Genomic DNA, 20145 nt, shown 5'->3' with positions numbered 1-20145 from the left:
TCTTGCTTTTCTCCATTATCCCTGGCCTCTGTGCAGTGACTACAGATGGAGACTAGCTAACGGCTACAACCTGAACCTGGCTCCATGCATCAAGTCAAGTGAGCTATCTATCATTTATGGAAAAAGAAATGTTTGAGCATTGCCTGTTAAATCAATACATAAACTACCCTCTGGGTCTACAATGGAGGCAGGTGGTGGGGTGACATGCTGGTAGACAAATGGACAGCAGACATGCAGAACAGCCTGACTCAGCAGCTTCCTGAGTCACTCGCTATATCGCTCTCTCTCCCTCTCCATCCTTCTCTGTCGCTCTCTCCTATATATCTCTGTCTTTCTATCTCTGTCGCTTTCTCTCTCACTCCGTTTCTCTCCATTTTTTCTCTACCTCCTTTCCTCCATCCCTGTTCTTGATTAGTAAGCCACAGATCTGTTGCTACCTGGGAATTGCTGATCAGAGGGTCTTAAATATCACAAAAGCAAAGAGTATAAATTCAGCAGAGGCAGATACTAATTCGAAGGATGCGAGAGACGGAGTTGATGCAATTTCTGCAGTGGGGTGAATTCAGCCAGCGAAATACAAGTTACATAAAGCTATTTATTTTGCCCCAATTCTCATCCTAGTTTTGAAATAAGAAGTGAGTGAGATTTGTCTGTACAGTATATGACTTAACAGCCACATAGGGATACATACAAAGTGATGATCCCTTGGTGGTATGCCTAATAAGAGAACACCTGCATCCGTTTCTATGTCTCTCCATCTCTCCATCCTTCTGTATCTCCTTCAGGCCCACCTGTTTCATCCATCACACTGTATGCATCAGGTTAAATCTCAGTCCTCCTGTGTTACTCCTCCTGACCCACCTTCATCACACGTGTCTGCCTCTACCATCACACTCACCCAAAGCCACCTGACCCCCCTGCACCCCCCTGTGTCTGCCTCTACCATCACACTCACTCAAAGCCTCCTGACCCCCTGCAACCCCATATGTCTGCCTTCACCACCAAATTCACTCAAAGCCACAAATCCTGACCCCAAATTCCAAATCCCAGGCCTATAACAAGTTGACCCCACTGACAAATGCCTGAGCTTCTCCCAATCACATGAGCTAAATTGGTTCGAAATTGGATTGCTCTCTGAACTGGCTCAGCATCAGACAGACCCAGACCACTGGGTGACTGACGACCACTGACTGACTGACGACCAAACCGGCAATAGATGAGACTTCAGCTGGGAATGAATGGGCTCTGAGGAACTGGGGCTTTGCTTACAGGTCAACCTGTTCACCTTGCACTACTTTGATTATGATCAAATGGACCTTGACAGCAAAAGAAGATTACTTTATTTTCCAATGTCCACAAATGTACAAGGGAAAGTTGTGTTCTGCTTTATCCCAACCCTGCTGAAAGTCACACAGACACATACACACAGAGAGGGCGGAGCGGTTGGAGTGAAATGGTGTCAAGCCAATAGAGACTTTAATTAATTCAGAAGTGTCACAACAGGATTATCTGCAATCAGAATAGTCCATCCATAAATTATGGATGTAAATTGTAGCCATTCGTTTTGGCACCAATCAGAGCCTGGCCTCTATGCATGTATGATAATGTGAGAGACAGACAGAAGCATCTTCCCACACGCACCTGATTTCTCATAAGGTGAGCTGTCAAAGGACACCTCATCATCTGTTGTCTAAATCATGTCCAGCCCCTTCTCCATCTCCTCCTAGATTGCTGTATTACACATCCAGTGCATTTCGGGATGTTGCACTTACATTTACATTTACGTCATTTAGCAGACGCTCTTATCCAGAGCGACTTACAAATTGGTGCATTCACCTTATAGCCAGTGGGATAACCACTTTACAATATTTTTTATTTTTATTTCCCTCTTTCTTTGGGGTGGGGTAAGGGGGGGTAGAAGGATTACTTTATCCTATCCCAGGTATTCCTTAAAGAGGTGGGGTTTCAAGTGTCTCCGGAAGGTGGTGAGTGACTCCGCTGTCCTAGCTTGTTCCACCATTGGGGTGCCAGAGCAGCGAACAGTTTTGACTGGGCTGAGCGGGAACTGTGCTTCCGCAGAGGTAGGGGGGCCAGCAGGCCAGCGGTGGATGAACGCAATGCCCTCGTTTGGGTGTAGGGACTGATGAGAGCCTGAAGGTACGGAGGTGCCGTTCCCCTCACAGCTCCGTAGGCAAGCACAATGGTCTTGTAGCACTTCCACTCATGCTTAGAGAGGGCAACCAACCACAAAAAATGTCAATACTCATTCTTCACTGAGCCTTGGGCAAGGGCTATATCTGTGTGATATAACAACAGTTCTAAGATGCTTTGCTAGGCAGCCAGCCAAAACTACAAATTAAATGTACCCTGTGTTTCTAACAGTCTCCTGAAAAACAACTCTGTGGAGAACATGCCATAAAAAACAAACTCTCTCCCTTCCTTGCTCTCTCTCTCATCCAAACTCACTTTCTCCCCCTCTCCTCCCTCCCTCTCCACCTCCCTCTCTCCCTCTCTCCTGCTCATCCAAACTCACTTCCTCTCTCTCTTCCTCCCTCGATCTCTTCCTCCACCTCTCCCTCTCATCCAAATTCACGTTCAGCCTCTCAGCCATGTTACCCTCCTCCTCTTCATCCCCTTCTCTAGCTCCTGGGTCCTGTCTCTGCTCCCCAGACTAGCAGTCCCTGGACCACTAATTACTGTATGAGTGTTGACATGGACAGCCACTATCAATCACATCAGTCTCTTCTGATCACAGTTATGCTTTAATGTGTGTGACTCAGTGGAGGCTCATCAGAGGAGGAAGGGGAGGACCATCCTCCTCAGTAAAAAAATAAATAAAGTGAAACATTAAAAAAGTGGTACTTTTTAGATCAAACTATACTACATATATTCACGTCACCAAATAATTGATTAAAACACACTGTTTTGCAATGAAGGTCTACAGTAGTCTCAACAACACACTCTAGGCTAGCACCGTGGTGTAGCTGGAGGACAGCTAGCGTCTGTCCTCCTCTGGGTACATTGACTTCAATTCAAAACCTAAGAGGCTCATGGTTCTCACCTCCTTCCATAAACTTATACAATAATTATGACAACTTCCAGAGGACGTCCTCCAACCTATCAGAGCTCTTGCATGAACTGACATGTTGTCCACCCATTCAAAGGATGATAGAATTAATCTAGTACTGAAAGCATTAGCTACAGCTAGCTAGTACTGCAGTGCATAACATATGGTGAGTAGTTGACTCAAAGAGAGGGAAAGACAATAGTTGAACAGTTTTGAACAAAGAATTTCTTCAAAAATGAATGAGAAGTGAGAGAGAGGGAGAGAGAGAGAGCGAGAGAGAGCTTGCTATATTTCGTTGTATTTTTTAAAACTTTCACTTACTTAGCCTGCGAATGCAGCTAGCTAGTTTAGCCTATTCAAACACCTGGCTCAAACAGAGAGGGATGCCATGTTAGCTAGAACTTTGCCAAGTCATGGTAAGCTTTTGGTTTTATAAATGTATTGCTACTGGGGCCCGCTTGTGTAACTGCTAAACTGCTTGCTGACTGTACACTGTACTGCATGATTGTAGCGTGTTTTTTTTTTTTTTTTTTTTTCTTTTTTTTTTTTGGGGGGGATGGATCAGCTTAATATTGCAGATAGATTGCATATTCTATCAATGTAATTGTCTGCATCACTTCCAATCCCCCATGTTTATTTTTATTTTTTATATATATATTCCCCTTTATTACTTTTCAACCCCACCATCCGTTAGTAGCGGGTTTACTAACGCGTTAGTTCTATCTAGTAGCTACGATGATTATGGGGCTTGCCGAGTGGTGCAGCGGTCTAAGGCACTGCATCGCAGTGCTTGAGGCGTCACTACAGACCCGGGTTCGATCCAGGGCTGTGTTGCAGCCGGCCGTGACTGGGAGACCCATGAGGCGGTGCACAATTGGCCCAGCGTCATCCGGGGGAGGGTCTGGCCGGCCAGGATGTCCTTGTACCATCGCGCTCTAGCAACTCCTGTGGTGGGCCGGGTGCATGCACGCTGACACGGTCGCCAGTTGTACGGTGTTTCCTCCAACACATTGGCGCTTCCGGGTTAAGCAAGCAGTGTCAAGAAGCAGTGCGGCTTGGCAGGGTCATGTTTTAGAGGACGCATGGCTCTCGACCTTCGCCTCTCCCGAGTCCGTACGGGAGTTGCAGCGATGGGACAAGACTGTAACTACCAATTGGATATCACGTAAAAAGTAAAAAATTAAAATAAAAAGCTATGTTGACTATGACATTAGCTAATATGGTGACATCGATGTAGGCTGTGTGTAGCAGTTAGCGGTTATGATATGAAGGTTTGGCTTGGAAAGTTTTTTTGCCTGGTCATAGACAGCTGCACTGAAGTCCACAAGTGAAGGGAATAGGTGAGAGGAGGAGAGCGCGTAGATGCGAGAAGGAATTAATGAGCAAAGTGATCATGCTGTTCGTATGTGGCTACTATGAAAGTGAACTGTGTTTGCATGTGATCAGGGGTGTATTCATTCCGCCAATTCTGTTGAAAAATGTTTCTTAAATGTACGCAAACAGAACAAAACGGGGATAAACATACCTGAATTTGTCGAATAGAAACTCTTGTTTTGCAACTGTTGGACTAATGATTACACCCTAGATCAGCTAGATGCAGGCAAGAGTGTGCAAGGCGGTACTGAATGTGGCACTGTCTTTCACCTTGATTACTCAAATGTTTCTTTCATTCATAGGTTAGGTTGTAGCAACCTAATGATAGTGTGATGTCACGAGAGGCTACACAGCTTTCAGCGGGATTGCTCAAGTAGTGCAAGGAGACCAGGTTCAACCAAAACAAGGATTTTATTAAAGGTCTTGGGAAACTAACGAAATTATAACACAATTCTGTTCTCTGGTGGCTCTTAAGGGTTAACAGTTCAGGGATGTCTCTTCCACATCCAAAATCATAACTCTCCCTCGCTCAAATAACTTTTCCCCAGCCTTACTGTATTCCACGTTGCAGCTAGTGGCCAACCCAGCAAAACGTCCTTCCAAATGTCCCACACGTATTTCCACAGGTGCATATATCCAAAGGTGAGTATTTCCCAAAGGTAAGTATCTCCAAATCCTTATATTCCTCATGGAAGTGGACGTGCAGCACTCTTGTCCTCCAGAGAGCCCCGCTTGGAGACCGTGTCTCTTCCCTTCAACAAACCTTCAGCTCATCAGCTCCTGATTGGTTTCAGCTGCGTGGGAAGATTGGCCATAGAGGGTTGGAGTTCCCGACCATACCAGCAGATGGAGCCATAGCTGTCTGGGTTTGCAGCCATCTCAGGGGGGATGTAACGTCCCTCCAGGACACAGCCTCTCGTGACATCACACATCCCCCTCCTCGGGACCGACGTCCTCGTCGGGTAAAGGCAGCGAAGAAGGCATCACGCCGGGAGAGGGCGTCCGCATTGCCGTGGTGCTTGCCAGACTGCTCTCTCTTCAACTCCTCCAACTCTAGGACCAGGGACTCAGCCTCCTGTTGTCTCTCCTTGAGTTTCTTACTGAACGCATCAGCCTTGGTTTTAGCAGAGTTTAGCTTCTGTTGAGCAGCTTTCAGTTCCTTCTCTCTCTCTGCCTCCCGCATTCTTCATCTTGTTCTCCAACACCTTGTACTTCTCCTCTGCCTTCTTCTGGACCTCCTTACTACTGCGCAGGGTCTCCTCACACTCCTCGATGGTCCTGCGCAGCCTCTCCAGCTCCTCCTGTTGCTTAGGGAAGGAGCTCTGTTGGAGTTTAGCCTGGAGGATATCTAACTCTTCTGTCTTCATGTCTAACTGTTGCTTTAACAAACGATACCTCTCAGCGGTCCCCTTCAGACCAGACAGTTCTTTGTCCAGATTCTGTAGCTCCGTCTCTGTGTCGGTCTGGGCACCTGCCATCCCTATCCGAGCCCGGGCGGGAGTGAGTAACTCGGAGGATTGCACCGGAGCCTTCCCAGGATGAGTCTTGCCTCTCCGTTTCCGAGGTACTCGGGTTATCCTCTCCTGAGACTCTCTCCAGAGTGGGTAAAAGGCTGGGCCGTCTCGTCCCAATTAGGACAGGGACGGGGAGGGAATCAACCACCCCCGCCGTCGTGTGTATGGTTCCCCGTGTGCTGGTCATTGTAAGTTCAGTAATGGGGTATTCTCTGGTGTCCCCATGGACACAGGAAACTGGGAGGACTTTCCCCGGGGGTCAGACACGTTGGGCCCACCAAATCCTTACGCACCAGGGTGGCCCGGCTACCAGAATCCAGTAAGGCCTCCACATCATGGTGATTCACAGTTACCGGGCAGGTGGGGGGTCGATCTGGGCCGCCATCTACGACTCCCAAGAGCGAGGCAAAACGGTGTGTGGGTGCTGAGCTGGAGGACTCCGCAGTGGGCATAGGTTCATCGGCTGGTTTCCCACACTGCCAGGAGATATGTCCCATCTCCCCACACCGGTAACACTGTCGAGTTTCCCCCTCCTGGTGTACTCTTCTTGGACCCGCCTGGTTTCTGGCTCCCCCTGGAGCCGGGATAAGTCCTGACGTGGCTGGGTTCGAGACCTTGGGGTCCTTTGGACGGGTTCTTCCCATTTGTGGTGGGGCCGCCCTCCTGGGGTCTTTTCGGGAAGCATTCAGCATCTCCGCTGTGGCCTGGTACTTTTCCACAGCTTCCACAGTCAGATCAGCCGTGGTCAAGGCCTGTTGACTGATGAACCGTTTTGCCTCATAAGGCAGGGCGCGTAGGGTAACGATCCACCACAACGGCCTCCACCACCGCCGCTGCTGTATTCCTCTGCGGATCCAGCCATTTCCTTGCGATTCGGACAAGTTCATGCATCTGCGCCCGAGGAGGTTGGTCTGGTTGGAAGGTCCAGCTGTGAAAGCGCTGGGCCATACCAAACTTTGTGAGTCCATATCTGCTGAGGATCTCAGACTTCAGGGCATCATAGTCAGTAACCTGGTCAGGGCCCAGGTCCCGGACAGCATTCAGCGCTTCCCCGGTTAGAAAGGGGGGCTAACAGACCAACCCACTGTTGCTTGGGCCAGGCTTCCCTAGTGGCCGTGGCCTCAAATGCATGCAGGTATGCCTCAATGTCATCGGTAGCTCCCATCTTAGATATAAAGTCACTTGCCTTTATTGGGCGGGTATTTTGGACCACCCTCTGTCTCTGCAACTGCAATTCCTCTGCCTTCAGAAGGTTGGCTTTCTTTTGCTCCTCCAAGAGAGCCACGTTGGCTTGCATCTGGGCTTGCTGGCCAGCAACAAGGGCTTTCAATATGTCCTCCATTTCAGTCGGCGGGGAGCCTACGGCCAACTTGGAAAACTGGGTGATCAAACCTTCGGTATCCTCCTCTGACATGCACTATTAACGCTTGAGCGTGCCCGTATTCACCACCATCTGTGATGTCACGAGAGGCTACACAGCTTTCAGCGGGATTGCTCAAGTAGTGCAAGGAGACCAGGTTCAACCAAAACAAGGATTTTATTAAAGGTCTTGGGAAACTAACGAAATTATAACACAATTCTGTTCTCTGGTGGCTCTTAAGGGTTAACAGTTCAGGGATGTCTCTTCCACATCCAAAATCATAACTCTCCCTCGCTCAAATAACTTTTCCCCAGCCTTACTGTATTCCACGTTGCAGCTAGTGGCCAACCCAGCAAAACGTCCTTCCAAATGTCCCACACGTATTTCCACAGGTGCATATATCCAAAGGTGAGTATTTCCCAAAGGTAAGTATCTCCAAATCCTTATATTCCTCATGGAAGTGGACGTGCAGCACTCTTGTCCTCCAGAGAGCCCCGCTTGGAGACCGTGTCTCTTCCCTTCAACAAACCTTCAGCTCATCAGCTCCTGATTGGTTTCAGCTGCGTGGGAAGATTGGCCATAGAGGGTTGGAGTTCCCGACCATACCAGCAGATGGAGCCATAGCTGTCTGGGTTTGCAGCCATCTCAGGGGGATGTAACGTCCCTCCAGGACACAGCCTCTCGTGACATCACAATAGGTATAGGGAAAATTTGAGTATCATGTAGTAACCTAAACCTATCGATGTTACATTGAGCTCGGTGAATGGAATATGAATGACATTCTTCCAATATGTTGTAATAGAAATAAGGCCATGCTCATTAAAAAAAATATCGTCCTCCCTCATCTTAAAACGGCACCGACTGCCACTGGTGTGTATGCGTGACAATCCATTCTGTGATGTCTCTCTGTGTAAGAAATAGAATCAGGTCAGGACAATCCACCCAGACAAAGCTCTCTAGCGTTTTCTGTAACGCAGCAGTCTGCTTTTGTCTCTCACCGCCACTCCGCTCCGTTCCGTTCCAGTCCTCTCTCCAGGGCCACGGAGATATGACTCGGCACACCCCCCAAAAAAAGTCCCCAGAACATTCGTTAGGTCGCGGCAAATGTTCTCATGACACAAAAACTATCCAGTCGTGGCGATGATTATAGAATGTTTGTATAAAACATTTGCTTGATGTTGCAAGAACATTCCTAGAACAAATTGTATCTGTTCTTTAAAGGTTCCCAGAATGTTTCATTAGGTTGTGGGAACAGTTTCGTGAGAACAATGCGGGGATATCACAAAATATATTTTCCCAAAACACAAAAACTGTCCAGTTGTGCGGATGATTTTACAACGTTACAATGTATTCCTGATTGACCATACTGCCATGGCTATATACTGAAAAAAGAAGACGTAAGCGAGCTTCCCTGGTGGTGCAGAGGATAAAAGACCTGGCTTGGGAACCAAACCTTGCAAATTCAAACCCCACATGTGCAGACTGTCAACATATGAAGTGTAAAAAATATATTTGTGTGAATTAATGCAGTTCAAATGTCCTATGAATGAAATTAAAATGCCATGTGTCTCTATATTACCTACAATACAGTTCTCTAATGAGAATTGCTGTTAAACCTGGAGTGAAACATAATGGGGATGTATTCTAATTTGCATGCTGAGAATGTTGTGGTAATATTAGGTCAAACTTAAATATACAATTTTCTAAATGTTCTTGAAATGTTCCGAGGACCTACAAGACAAGGTCAAATGTATATTGCGTGAACATCAATGGAATATTATGTTAAACCTAAAACAAATATGCTATGAACGTCATACAAATTTACTTATTTTGTTCTTATACAGTAACATTAATGGAATGTCCTGTGTAACCTAACAAACAGTTTATGAATGTCATCACAACTGTGGGGACTGAGCATATCATGTTACCACAACCTAATGAAACATTCTGGGAACCTTTAAAGAACAGACTAAATGTATTCTGGGAACGTTCTTGTAACATCAGGTGAATGTTTTTTGCACCCTAAAAGAAACATTGTAGAATCATCCGCACAACTGGACAGTTTTTGTGTTCTGGGAACATATCTTTGTGATGTCCCCAAGGCCGTAACCAGGGTTTGAGTTTTAGTAAACAATAAAACAAAAAAATGCTATTTGGAGAACAGCAAAAACAAGCAAAAATGACCCCGGCCATTATCACCTTGGCTGCTGTAGGTTCATTCACCTCAGTCGATCTACAAACACATAGCCTATTAGCTAAAAAATTGTAATGTTATACCCCTGAAAGGGGGGAAATATGAGAAATGAGTCACACCGACACGTAGCATCAGCGACGAAACGAAAAAGTATGCATTCTTTAAAACTGTTTTTCATTTTGATTGGATTTTATTGTAGGCCTATAGGGAAGATAGGTCATGTGGAGATGTTCCTTTTAAAACATATCTTATTTAAGTTCCTAACTTGTTTGATAAGATTAGTACAGATTTTCTCAGGAGACCACACATGGGGTCCCGACCCCAAATTTGGAAACCACTGTACTAACTCTCTGCTTGCTTTCTCTGTCTCGATCTCCTCTGCTTCCTATTGTCCTTATATGTAGTTACAGCCATGATGTCCCCACAATGTTCTCACCAGACTGTTCCCACAACCTAATGAAACATTCTGCAAACCTTTAAACAACAGATTAAATGTCTTATAGGAACATTCTTACAACATTAGCCGAATGTTTTATACAAACTTTTTATAATCATCAAAACGAATAGACAGTTTTTGTGTTATGAGAAAATTTGCCGCAACCTAATGAATGTTCTGTAAACTTTCACAGAACCAATGTTGCTTTGCTGGGAAAACATTACTGGTACATTATGTTACTACATTACCTGTAAACCTAATGATAACTTTTGGGGAATGTTTTGTGGTGGTTGTTACAGATGTACAGATTTTAGTGAATGTTAAGAGAACATTCCAAGGATATTTAAAAAAAAAATTAAAACATGTTTTTATCAAAAACTTTCTCTGAATGTTTTTGGGATGTTATCATCCAATTTTTGTCACGCCCTGGCTTTGGGGACTCTTAAATGTTGAGCCAGGGTGTGGAGTTTCTATGTCATATTTTCTATGTTGTGTTTTCTAGATCGTGTTGATCTATGTTGGCCAGGGTGGTTCCCAATCAGAGGCAGCTGTATCTCGTTGTCTCTGATTGGGGACCATACTTAGGCAGCCTGTTTGGCACTAGTCGGTGTGGGATCTTGTTCCGTTAAAGGTTTGTTTTGTGTAACCTAGGACTTCACGTATCGTTTGTTTGTTGTTTTGTCGTGAGTAAAGGACTTAATAAAATGTACGCTTATCACGCTGCGCTTTGGTCCGTATCTTCCATAAACGATCGTGACAGAAGATCCCACCAAAAGAGGACCAAGCAGCGTGTCCAGGAACAGACAGCCTGGACCTGGGAGGAAATCCTGGACGGGAAGGGATCCTGGACTTGGGAGGAGATTCAGGCCGGAATGGATCGCCGTCCTTGGGAGGAAGCCCGAGAGACAGCCCCAATTTTTTTTTTTGGGGGGGGCTAAAAGGGTGGTTGGCGGAGCCTAGGGTTAGAGCAGAGCCAACTCCCCGTACTCAGGCTAGGAAGCGTGTGACTGGGCAGGCTCCGTGTTATGCGGAGCCACGTACTGTGCCGCGAGTGTTCCGGCACAGTCCTGTACGTCCTGTGTGTCGTGCAAAGATGGGCATTCAGCCAGGACGGGTTGTGTCAGCTCTCCGCTCCAGACCTCCAGTCCGCCTCCACAGTCCGGCCCGGCCCGTTCCGGCTCCCCGCACCAAGCCAGTGGTGCGTGTTCCCAGTCCGGTCCGGCCTGTTCCTGTCCCTCGCGCCAAGCCAGTGGTGCGAGTCGCCAGCCCGGTCTGGCCTGTTCCTGCCCCTCGCACCAAGCCAGTGGTGCGTGTCGCCAGCCCGGTCCGGCCTGTTCCTGCCCCTCGCACCAAGCCAGTTGTGCGCGTCGCTAGCCCGGTCCGGCCTGTCCCTGCCCCTCGCACCAAGCCAGTGGTGCGCGTCGCCAGCCCGGTCCGGCCTGTTCCTGCTCCCCGCACCAAGCCAGTGGTGCGCGTCGTCAGCCCGGTCCGGCCCATTCCTGCTCCCCGCACCAAGCCAGTGGTGCGCGTCGTCAGCCCGGTCCGGCCCCTCCTGCTCCCGCGCACAGGCCAGTGGTGCGCGTCGTCAGCCCGGTCCGGCCCGTTCCTGCTCCCGCACCAAGCCAGTGGTGCGTGTGTCCAGTCCGGCATGGCCCGTGCCTGTTCCACCGGTGCCTGGTCCGGCACCGGTCAGCTGCTCCACTCCAGAGCCAGAGCAATCCGCTCCACCGGGGTCCGGTCCAACTCCAGTCAGCGGATCCACTCCGGAGCCAGAGCAATCCGCTCCACCGGTGTCCAGTCCAGCTCCGGCCAGCGGCTCCAGTCCGGAGCCTGTACGGTTTGATCCACCGTTGTCGGGTCCAGCTCCAGTCAGCGGTGCCAGACCAGATCAGGGGCGCAACGGGGAGGTGGAGAGAAAGTGGTGGTCACGCCCGGAGCCGGATCCACCTACCCTGTTGTGTTTGTGTGGCGCGGTCGCAGTCCGCGTCTTTGGGGGGGGGGGTACTGTCACGCCCTGGCTCTGGGGACTCTTAAATGTTGAGCCAGGGTGTGGAGTTTCTATGTCATATTTTCTATGTTGTGTTTTCTAGATCGTGTTGATCTATGTTGGCCAGGGTGGTTCCCAATCAGAGGCAGCTGTATCTCGTTGTCTCTGATTGGGGACCATACTTAGGCAGCCTGTTTGGCACTAGTCGGTGTGGGATCTTGTTCCGTTAAAGGTTTGTTTTGTGTAACCTAGGACTTCACGTATCGTTTGTTTGTTGTTTTGTCGTGAGTAAAGTACTTAATAAAATGTACGCTTATCACGCTGCGCCTTGGTCCGTATCTTCCATAAACGATTGTGACAATTTTAGATAAAACCCTAACTAGAACTTAATGGGAATCTTAGCTAATGTTCTGGGAATATTCCCAGTTTGCTGGGGAGACACCTATTATTATTAGGCCACATAACATCATCTATAGTAGAGATACACATTCCTGGACAAATACCTTTCACCGCAGCTCATAGCTAGCTATCCCATTAGCCATGAATCAGAGGCCTACGCCTACTGAAAGGGTGGAGGGGAGGAGAGGAGACATTACACAGAGACATTGGTGAGCGCTAACACTAAATCTACAGGGAGAAAAACCTTAGCCTCAGGCTGCACCATGAAAGGGACAGACAGAGTGCTTTCGATTTGGAGAGATTTTGCAACTCTTCATTGTGAAAGTGCATGGGCGTAACTGGTATATATCTCAGGGAGTGACAGGGAATCCATTGACTCCCGTGCCATTGTAAGATGTGGGCCCTTCTGGGACCTTGGCTCCTGGCTTGGCCCGACCTGCAAGCTTGAGAGTAGAGACCAACACACACTCACACACACACACACACACAGGCCTCGTCCATTATTTTATTACCTAGCAGCAGCAGCCTCTGATAACACCCGGGGGCTAGGCTCCCCGTTTTGTTGGGCAGGCAGAGGGCCCTTAACAGATTCAGCGCAGAAATAAATATGAATTGCCTGGACTGTCCACCCCCATCCCAAAGTTCAGTTAATTCCATTTGAAGAGCATTCCACTTCCACTCAGAGCCAGCTCTATTCTGTCGCTATGGACTATGAAAGTTTAGGGGGGTTTATATATAAGGAAGGAAGTGTTTTTCACAGACTTAAATTAAGTATTTAAAACTAGATGTCTGAAAGGACAATGTGTGACTCATCATTTTAGCAGCTCTGTATGGAAATCTGAGGAGAGGATTGTGTTGTGCATTGCATTGTGGAGTTGATTGCTAGACAACTGATCACTCCAAACCCTGGGAATCTCAGGCTTGTCAACCTGCCATTTTCTGAAGAGAAACAAAAGATGAGGATGAACTTCTACATTTTTCAATCACTGTTTCTGGAGGCTGGCCATGACTCATCTATATTGCAACCATGACAATCTTTGTAGAAGTACACCCACACGCACACACACACACAGATACACTCACACATAGATGACACACACACACACCATTCACACAGCAGTTGGATGTGTCAAGACGGAGCACTAATCCAGCGTGCTACAGGGCCAGGTTAATCCAGCAGTGCCAGTGTTTACAGCCGTGGGTGGAGCCCAGGCGATGCCAGCCCTCGGCTGCTGGAAGCACACTAAGCTACTAACAACTTAAGTGAAATTCTTCTGGCAGGTGAGACGAGCACCACCTCCTCCTCCTTCACACTTTATCTACCAGCAGGTCACAGTACAAGTCCCTAGCTAACACTTCCTCCAACCTGGCAACCTCTAACACCTGGATTGACTGACACCTACCAACCTTGCAACTGCTGCCTGCAGCCCCAGAATGCGCATGCAGGACAGGCTGCTTTGAAAACGATAACATCAACACAACTCAGTCAGTCTTATGAGAGAGGTGGAGAAATGACTTGATATAATCAGGGTTGATTCTAATAATCCCTTCTGTTACTGTTCATTCCTTAATACTTTAGTAAACTATGCAATTATGTATAGAAAACATATTATATTGACTGCTTATATTACTTTGTAATAGTGTATAATTACTTTATAAATCCATTGTATCACGTTTGTGTTCTATTCTACGAGATCAGGTCTTACATCTGTGCATGTGTTTTCAAGCCGTTTATTAAACACACTCATTCCGCCCCAGAGCTAGTTGCCACAGTAGCAGACACTATCAGGCCTGCCAGTAAGGGCTGCAGCCTGGCACATCTCTTGGCTGGCTCCTCAGTGCCAAGGCTGGATGGCAGCGCAGGCCAACCAGGGCTTTAAAACATGGAGGGAGGACAGAAATTCAACACACTAACCAGAGCACATCTAGGCCAGGCACAGAGGGAGTGTGAGAGAGCCGAAGCCCTCCTTCTTGTTCTGTCCCCTCTATTGGGCTCTGTACACACACACACACACACACAGATCAGTGTGAGCTGTCAGTGTAGGCCAGCTGAACACAGCCCCTCAATGATGGACTCCACAGACCCCATGCTTTCTGAGATAGGGGGGCCTTTTACCCTGTCATATACAGAGAGGAACAGGAAGCGGTGGTTGTGGGTGGTAGTGTGTGTGTTTGTGAGTGTTGGGGGTGGGGGTGGGGTCAGTTAGTGTGTGAGTGTGTACGTGCGCATGGTGTGTACATGCATGCATATGCATGTGTGTGTGTGTGACAATGCATACGTATGTGTGTTTGTATGTGTGCGCATATTTGTGTGTGTCTGTGTGTTTTTGTGTGTTCGGCATGCATATTGTGTGTGTATTTGTGTAAGTGTGTGTATGTAAATGTGTGTGGGAGAGAGAGGTGGAGTGTAAGGGTTGGTGTGAGGTGTGACCCAGGTGCGGTGCAGGATAGACAGTAGGCAGTAGGCAGAGATGGTGAAACAAGGATCTTTACTCGTGGTCCCGAAGCCAAAATACAAAATAGACTTATCACGATAAAAGAAAGGTGGAGCAAATAAGTATCCAAAAACCAGCTGACAGCCAAAATATGAAATACCTACGACTGAAACAAATAACGAAACAGGGAGAACACTTCTCAAGTACCTGTACATAGATCTCCAATCAGACACTGAGTAGTACTGCTGGACATAGAGAAACTAACAGAGAAAACTGAGCAAGGGAACACAGGGAAGTGAGGGCATAAATACACAGGTGAATAGGTAGACACAGGTGACACCAATAGGATACTGATTAGTCCAGACTGTGAGTGAGGAGGTGCCTAAGGTTGTCAGAGGATGACACCTAGTGGGTCGCTCCGGAACTGCGACCCCATCCTGTAACAGTGGAGTTGTTTTAAAAAGCAGGACATCAGCGGAATAATCTGCAAACCAATAACTGGTCCCTTCACCTTTATTAATGGCCATGGGGGCGTGATACTGGGATGCTGTGCTACTATGATGCTGCATGGGATACTGTGATGCTGTGCTTAGGCCACCTTGATCACAGATGTATCCATGTATAGTGCCTAGTGAAAGTCTGCACACCCCATTCAGTCTTCAAATGTTGCTGCCTTAAATTTTTATCTAAAAGGATTCATGTTTTTCCTACAGATCTACACAGCCTACTCGACATTTTCAAAGTGAAAGAAAATTATAGAAAATGTTCAAAATTTTAAAAAATGCTGTATGTCGTCACACCCCAGAGTTAATAATTGGTGGCAGCACCTGAATAAGATTCTACCAACTTTGCACAACTCTTAGGGCAACATACACTGAGTGTACAAAGTATTAGGAACACCTTCCTAATATTGAGTTGGACCTCCTTTTGCCCTCAGAACAGCCTCAATTCGTTGGGGCATGAACTCTACAAGGAGACGAAAGCATTCAACAGGGATGCTGGCCCATGTTGACTCCAATGCTTCCCACAGTCGTGTCAAGTTGGTTGAATGTCCTTTGGGTGGTGGACCATTCTTGATAAACACAGGAATCTGTTGACCGGGAAAATGCAGTTCTTGACACACTCAAACCGGTGTGCCTAGCACCTACTACCATACCCCGTTCAAAGGCACTTAAATATTTTGTCTTACCCATTTACCCTCTGAATGGCACACATACACAATCCATGTCTCAATTGTCTCAAGGCTTAAAAATCCTTCTTTAACCTGTCTCCTCCCCTTCATCTACACTGTTTGAAGTGGATTTAACAGGTGACATCAATAAGGGATCATAGCTTTCACCTGGATTCACCTGGTCAGTCTATCTCATGGAAAGAGCAGGTGTTCCTAGTGTTTTGTACACCCATCCATTGTTTTTGTCAAAATTGCTCATGCTCTGTAAATATGGTTGGGAATCGTTGATGGACTACAATATTCAAACCTTGTCTCTGATTTTCAAGTAAATCTATGTCAGGATTGAGACTGGACCACTCAAGAACACCTCTTAGAAAGCCATTCTGGTGTGTCTTTGGCATTAACATTTTTGTAATTGTCTCGCTGAAAAATAGAACTGTGTTGTTTTGTATTGGAATTGACCCAAACCTATAGTTTTTAATTTAGGCCAAAAAGTTTATTTATTTGCTGTGTTGTCTTGCAGTATTACAAAACGGGCTTGTTGCAAACATAATGGATGATTTGGAATGGATTTTTTAACACAGGTTTCCTTCTTTTCTCTTTGTCATACAAGCCAGTAATGTGGAGTGAATGCAATGTTGTTGATCATCTGTATTTTCAAGTATTGTGGTGGCAGCATCATGTTATGGGTATGCTTGTCAACAGCAGGGACTGGGGAGTTTGTCAGGATTAAAATAAATATGAAAGGAGCAAAGCCCACGTATAAAGTTAAGAGTATAACCCGACTCAGTCGTATTTAATCCCTTTTTAGATCGGATTTTAAGGCAGCAAAATGTGAAGACTGTGCAAGGGGTGTGTAGACTTTTACTAGGCACTGTCCAAGAAACACTTCGCTCAGTCAGTAACTCACTGGGTACTAAAGGTACTGTACTGCCTGGCTGTCTGAACAGGTGAGACTACTCAGAAATCAAAACCCAGAGATGAAACCCTTCAAATAAAGTGATGACACTCTTCAAAGGTCTCTGGAACATTAGCTGTCAGCACAAATAAAAGGAATGCCCATTCAGCAATACAGTACCTCCTATCCACAAACACCTGAATCTTCATAATTTGAAAATATGAAGGGCTAAAAGTACTACAATTATTAACCCATTCTGCTCTGCTTTATATTAGACTGTGGACTCTACTCAGACATGTTTGCCTGATCCATCTTCTACCTGTGTGGGAAAACTATAGTAGCTACGTATTTGATTATTTCCTGCACACAACCCCTAGCTACTACAACTGAACTGCCACTTAATAATATCTCCCTTTCATATGTTAATTTCTCCTGCTCATACATAATCATAACTCCTGAGGAAGTTAGTGGGCTATTGCAGTTTTTTTTTTAGACATGGTCGTGGGTCCTGCTCTTTCTAATCTAGAATGAAAATAAGCACTGGAATGCACTGGACAGCTCTACAGGAATGCCCATGGTGCAATGCAGCGCAGATGCAACTGGACTCCTGGGGGGGCCCATGCTTCTGGCTGCCCCAGAGTTGCAAATAAGATAACTTACACAATCACAAATTCCATTTGGAGGGAAGTTAGCCAACATAGTCACTTAGACAGCCACAGTGAAATCTCTTGATTTAACTTGACACAAGGTCCCATTGCTTTACCCCAGTCATTTCTTAGCACATGCCCTCATTCTGTATTGAATGGAGTTCAAAATGTTTTTTATGACAGATCTTTGGTGTTTACAGACTGAAGGTTCATGCTTGTTGACACGTTTTCAAAAGTGGATCACTGCTACTACATGAAGACCATTGATTGTTAAAAACCATAAGCTATTTAACAAGAGGAGCAAGAGCATCTCTCCCTCATAGTTTGTGACCCATTAATGACCATAACTAAATTAAGCACTATGCTATACTTTGTCAAATCAAAGCATTCATATTCTGAATAGGAAAAACTGAAATCCTAGGGAACTGTATCCAGTAATGCAGCCTGCAGTGTCTGGGTCTATGGCTGGCAGTAGTTATGTAACCAGTTATCCTCTGAGAATTAAAGAAACAAGCCCACTGACTGAAGGTGGAAGTGTGTGATGTGAGAGAGTCCCTATGGCACTACAATACCGTCATCTCACTCAACTGCCATGCTAACCCTGGCCCAGCTCCTTAGCTCCAACAAACAATTTAGCTCCGAATAAATAATGATAAGTAACATAAGAAATGCCAGGTCCTTATTGCCAGTTTTACAGTTCATTACTACTGTAGCTACCCCTCCCTGAGTGTTCTGTACTACCTATTAGTGGTACCTAATTCCTAATAGTGGCAGAATAGAAACCCATATATCGGCCAGATAAGGTGCCAAACACTTGCCCTCTGCTGGTGAGAGATTAGCCAACAATAACTCCCCTGGGTAGACACTGATGGCATTAGGCACCTCTCCATCCATCCACCAGAGAGACTGTTGCTGTGGAAGGTTAATCCACAACCCCAACCTTGCCAACAGGTCTCACCTGAGGGCAAGGACCTTTCATCGTGACATAACTAATTCAATAACACCTGTTGACTATCAGCTTTGAACAACACCTAATGGAAATCTATACCTACTCCTTTTGGAGATCAGTGTGCAGCAAGTGTTCCGTTTATGGTTTTAGTTGGCTTTCTCAATCTCATTGATTGTGCATGCTGCCATGTCCATCATCAACAACACTAATGTCACTATCTTGGGAGTCCTGAAAACACTCGACAGTGATGAAGGAGCTGCCATGACTCAAAGTCCTCTCTCAGCTGGTCTTATAAGGCACAGGGGTATGTTTGCTCATCACAGACAACATAATGAACATGTATCCTTTGTGGATTCTGGAAGTCTCTGCATGATCATGTAATTGCTATGTAATTTAGATGTAATAACAATGTAATAAACATTGCTGCCATTGTATGCAACACTGTTTACTAATTTGTTACCATAACACATTAATTCAAGTGTTGCATGTATGATCCATGAATGGTCATGTACCTGCCACGAGCTGGATGGAATCTCAGCGAATTTCCCGAGTCCTCCGAAGGTGTAGCATCTGTACATATGGTCCAGGGACTCGGAGCAGTGCCAAAGTAAGCCGAAGCTCACAGAGTCCTTATTTTTAAGATGGTCCTTGACAATCCACGCAGGTGATATAAAACTGAAACTACAGATAGCGACCAGAGCGTAGGACAGAAAGACCCAAAAGCAGCCCACACAGCTGAACATCCTCGCAGCTTGGGGCAACGAGTAGCTCGGAGACAGATCGATACCAACCCCGGCTTCTTTCTTCTTCCGATCCAGCAATGAATGCATTTGGAGCTCACACACCCAAAAGAGATCACTGAAGCTCTCCCCAACAAATACTACATCAGCAGCCTCCTGCAGCAACAGAAATAGTTAACAATGTGTTATCCGTATTGATGATTTAAAGGGATATTCCAGTGACCCAAACATCTGCTCGGGATTTCATAAAAGAGTCAAACATGAGCACTTCTAGGTAAACAAGCTGCCACCTCAAAAAGAAGTAATGTTTCCTTTAAATAGGCTATCCGCGACTATACTTGAGAATCTAGAAATATGAGTCACCGCAGGACACAAAAGCTGTTTGTCACACCCGAAACAGAGATGCGCAACTGTCATTCTGTAGATGGTCGCCGCCTGGAAATATGGAACTATCAAATTATCTTAATCGAATCTTACTCACGAGATGTAAAAAATGGTTAGTGTTGCAGTTGGTGTCTATGGGTACGGTTTTGAGTCGCCGCGCTTTGTTCAGCAGGATAAACAGTGGTTTTGGTTACGCGTGGTAACCAGTCGGCAACATAAAAGTGTCCACATTGGCGCGCGCGTCATTGCGCACTGGGAATACTCAAGTGGGCGTATCCCCAAATGTTGTAAACCGTCACTTGTGTTCTCATGTTACTTACTGTAGGTAAATATATTTTTTGAGCAAAGTGATACTAAACCATAAAGATTGCACATTTGGCAAAACATTTGCTAAAGTGCCCATATTTTACTGCAATTGTCTGGGGGAAACAAGAGGAAATTATATTTACAGTGAAATAACCTAGTCCTGATTATTATTGGACAAAACGCTGTTTTTGTCGTTTAAACAAAAATAAAAATCACTGAATATTATATACTTATTGCTTATCATTTGTAGTTAATAGAGATACATTTATCTTGCTCATTTTTGT

General features: G+C 46.1%; 1 protein-coding gene across 1 annotated transcript in view; it reads right to left on the bottom strand.

Annotated features, from left to right (window-relative positions):
- The window catches only part of LOC121578884 (transmembrane protein 211), a 169462-nt gene extending 149691 nt beyond the window's left edge, over positions 1-19771 (bottom strand). Inside the window, exon 1 of the mRNA XM_045224566.1 lies at positions 18944-19771. Within this exon, the coding sequence (XP_045080501.1) occupies positions 18944-19261 (318 nt within the window). The 5' untranslated portion in view covers positions 19262-19771. The remainder of the gene's footprint in view (positions 1-18943) is intronic.
- Between the last annotated feature and the right edge of the window lie 374 nt (positions 19772-20145).

This window comes from Coregonus clupeaformis, chromosome 13 (genome assembly GCF_020615455.1).
Source record: "Coregonus clupeaformis isolate EN_2021a chromosome 13, ASM2061545v1, whole genome shotgun sequence".
Classification (NCBI taxonomy): Eukaryota; Metazoa; Chordata; class Actinopteri; order Salmoniformes; family Salmonidae; genus Coregonus; species Coregonus clupeaformis.
This window is presented reverse-complemented; position numbering and strand designations above follow the sequence as displayed.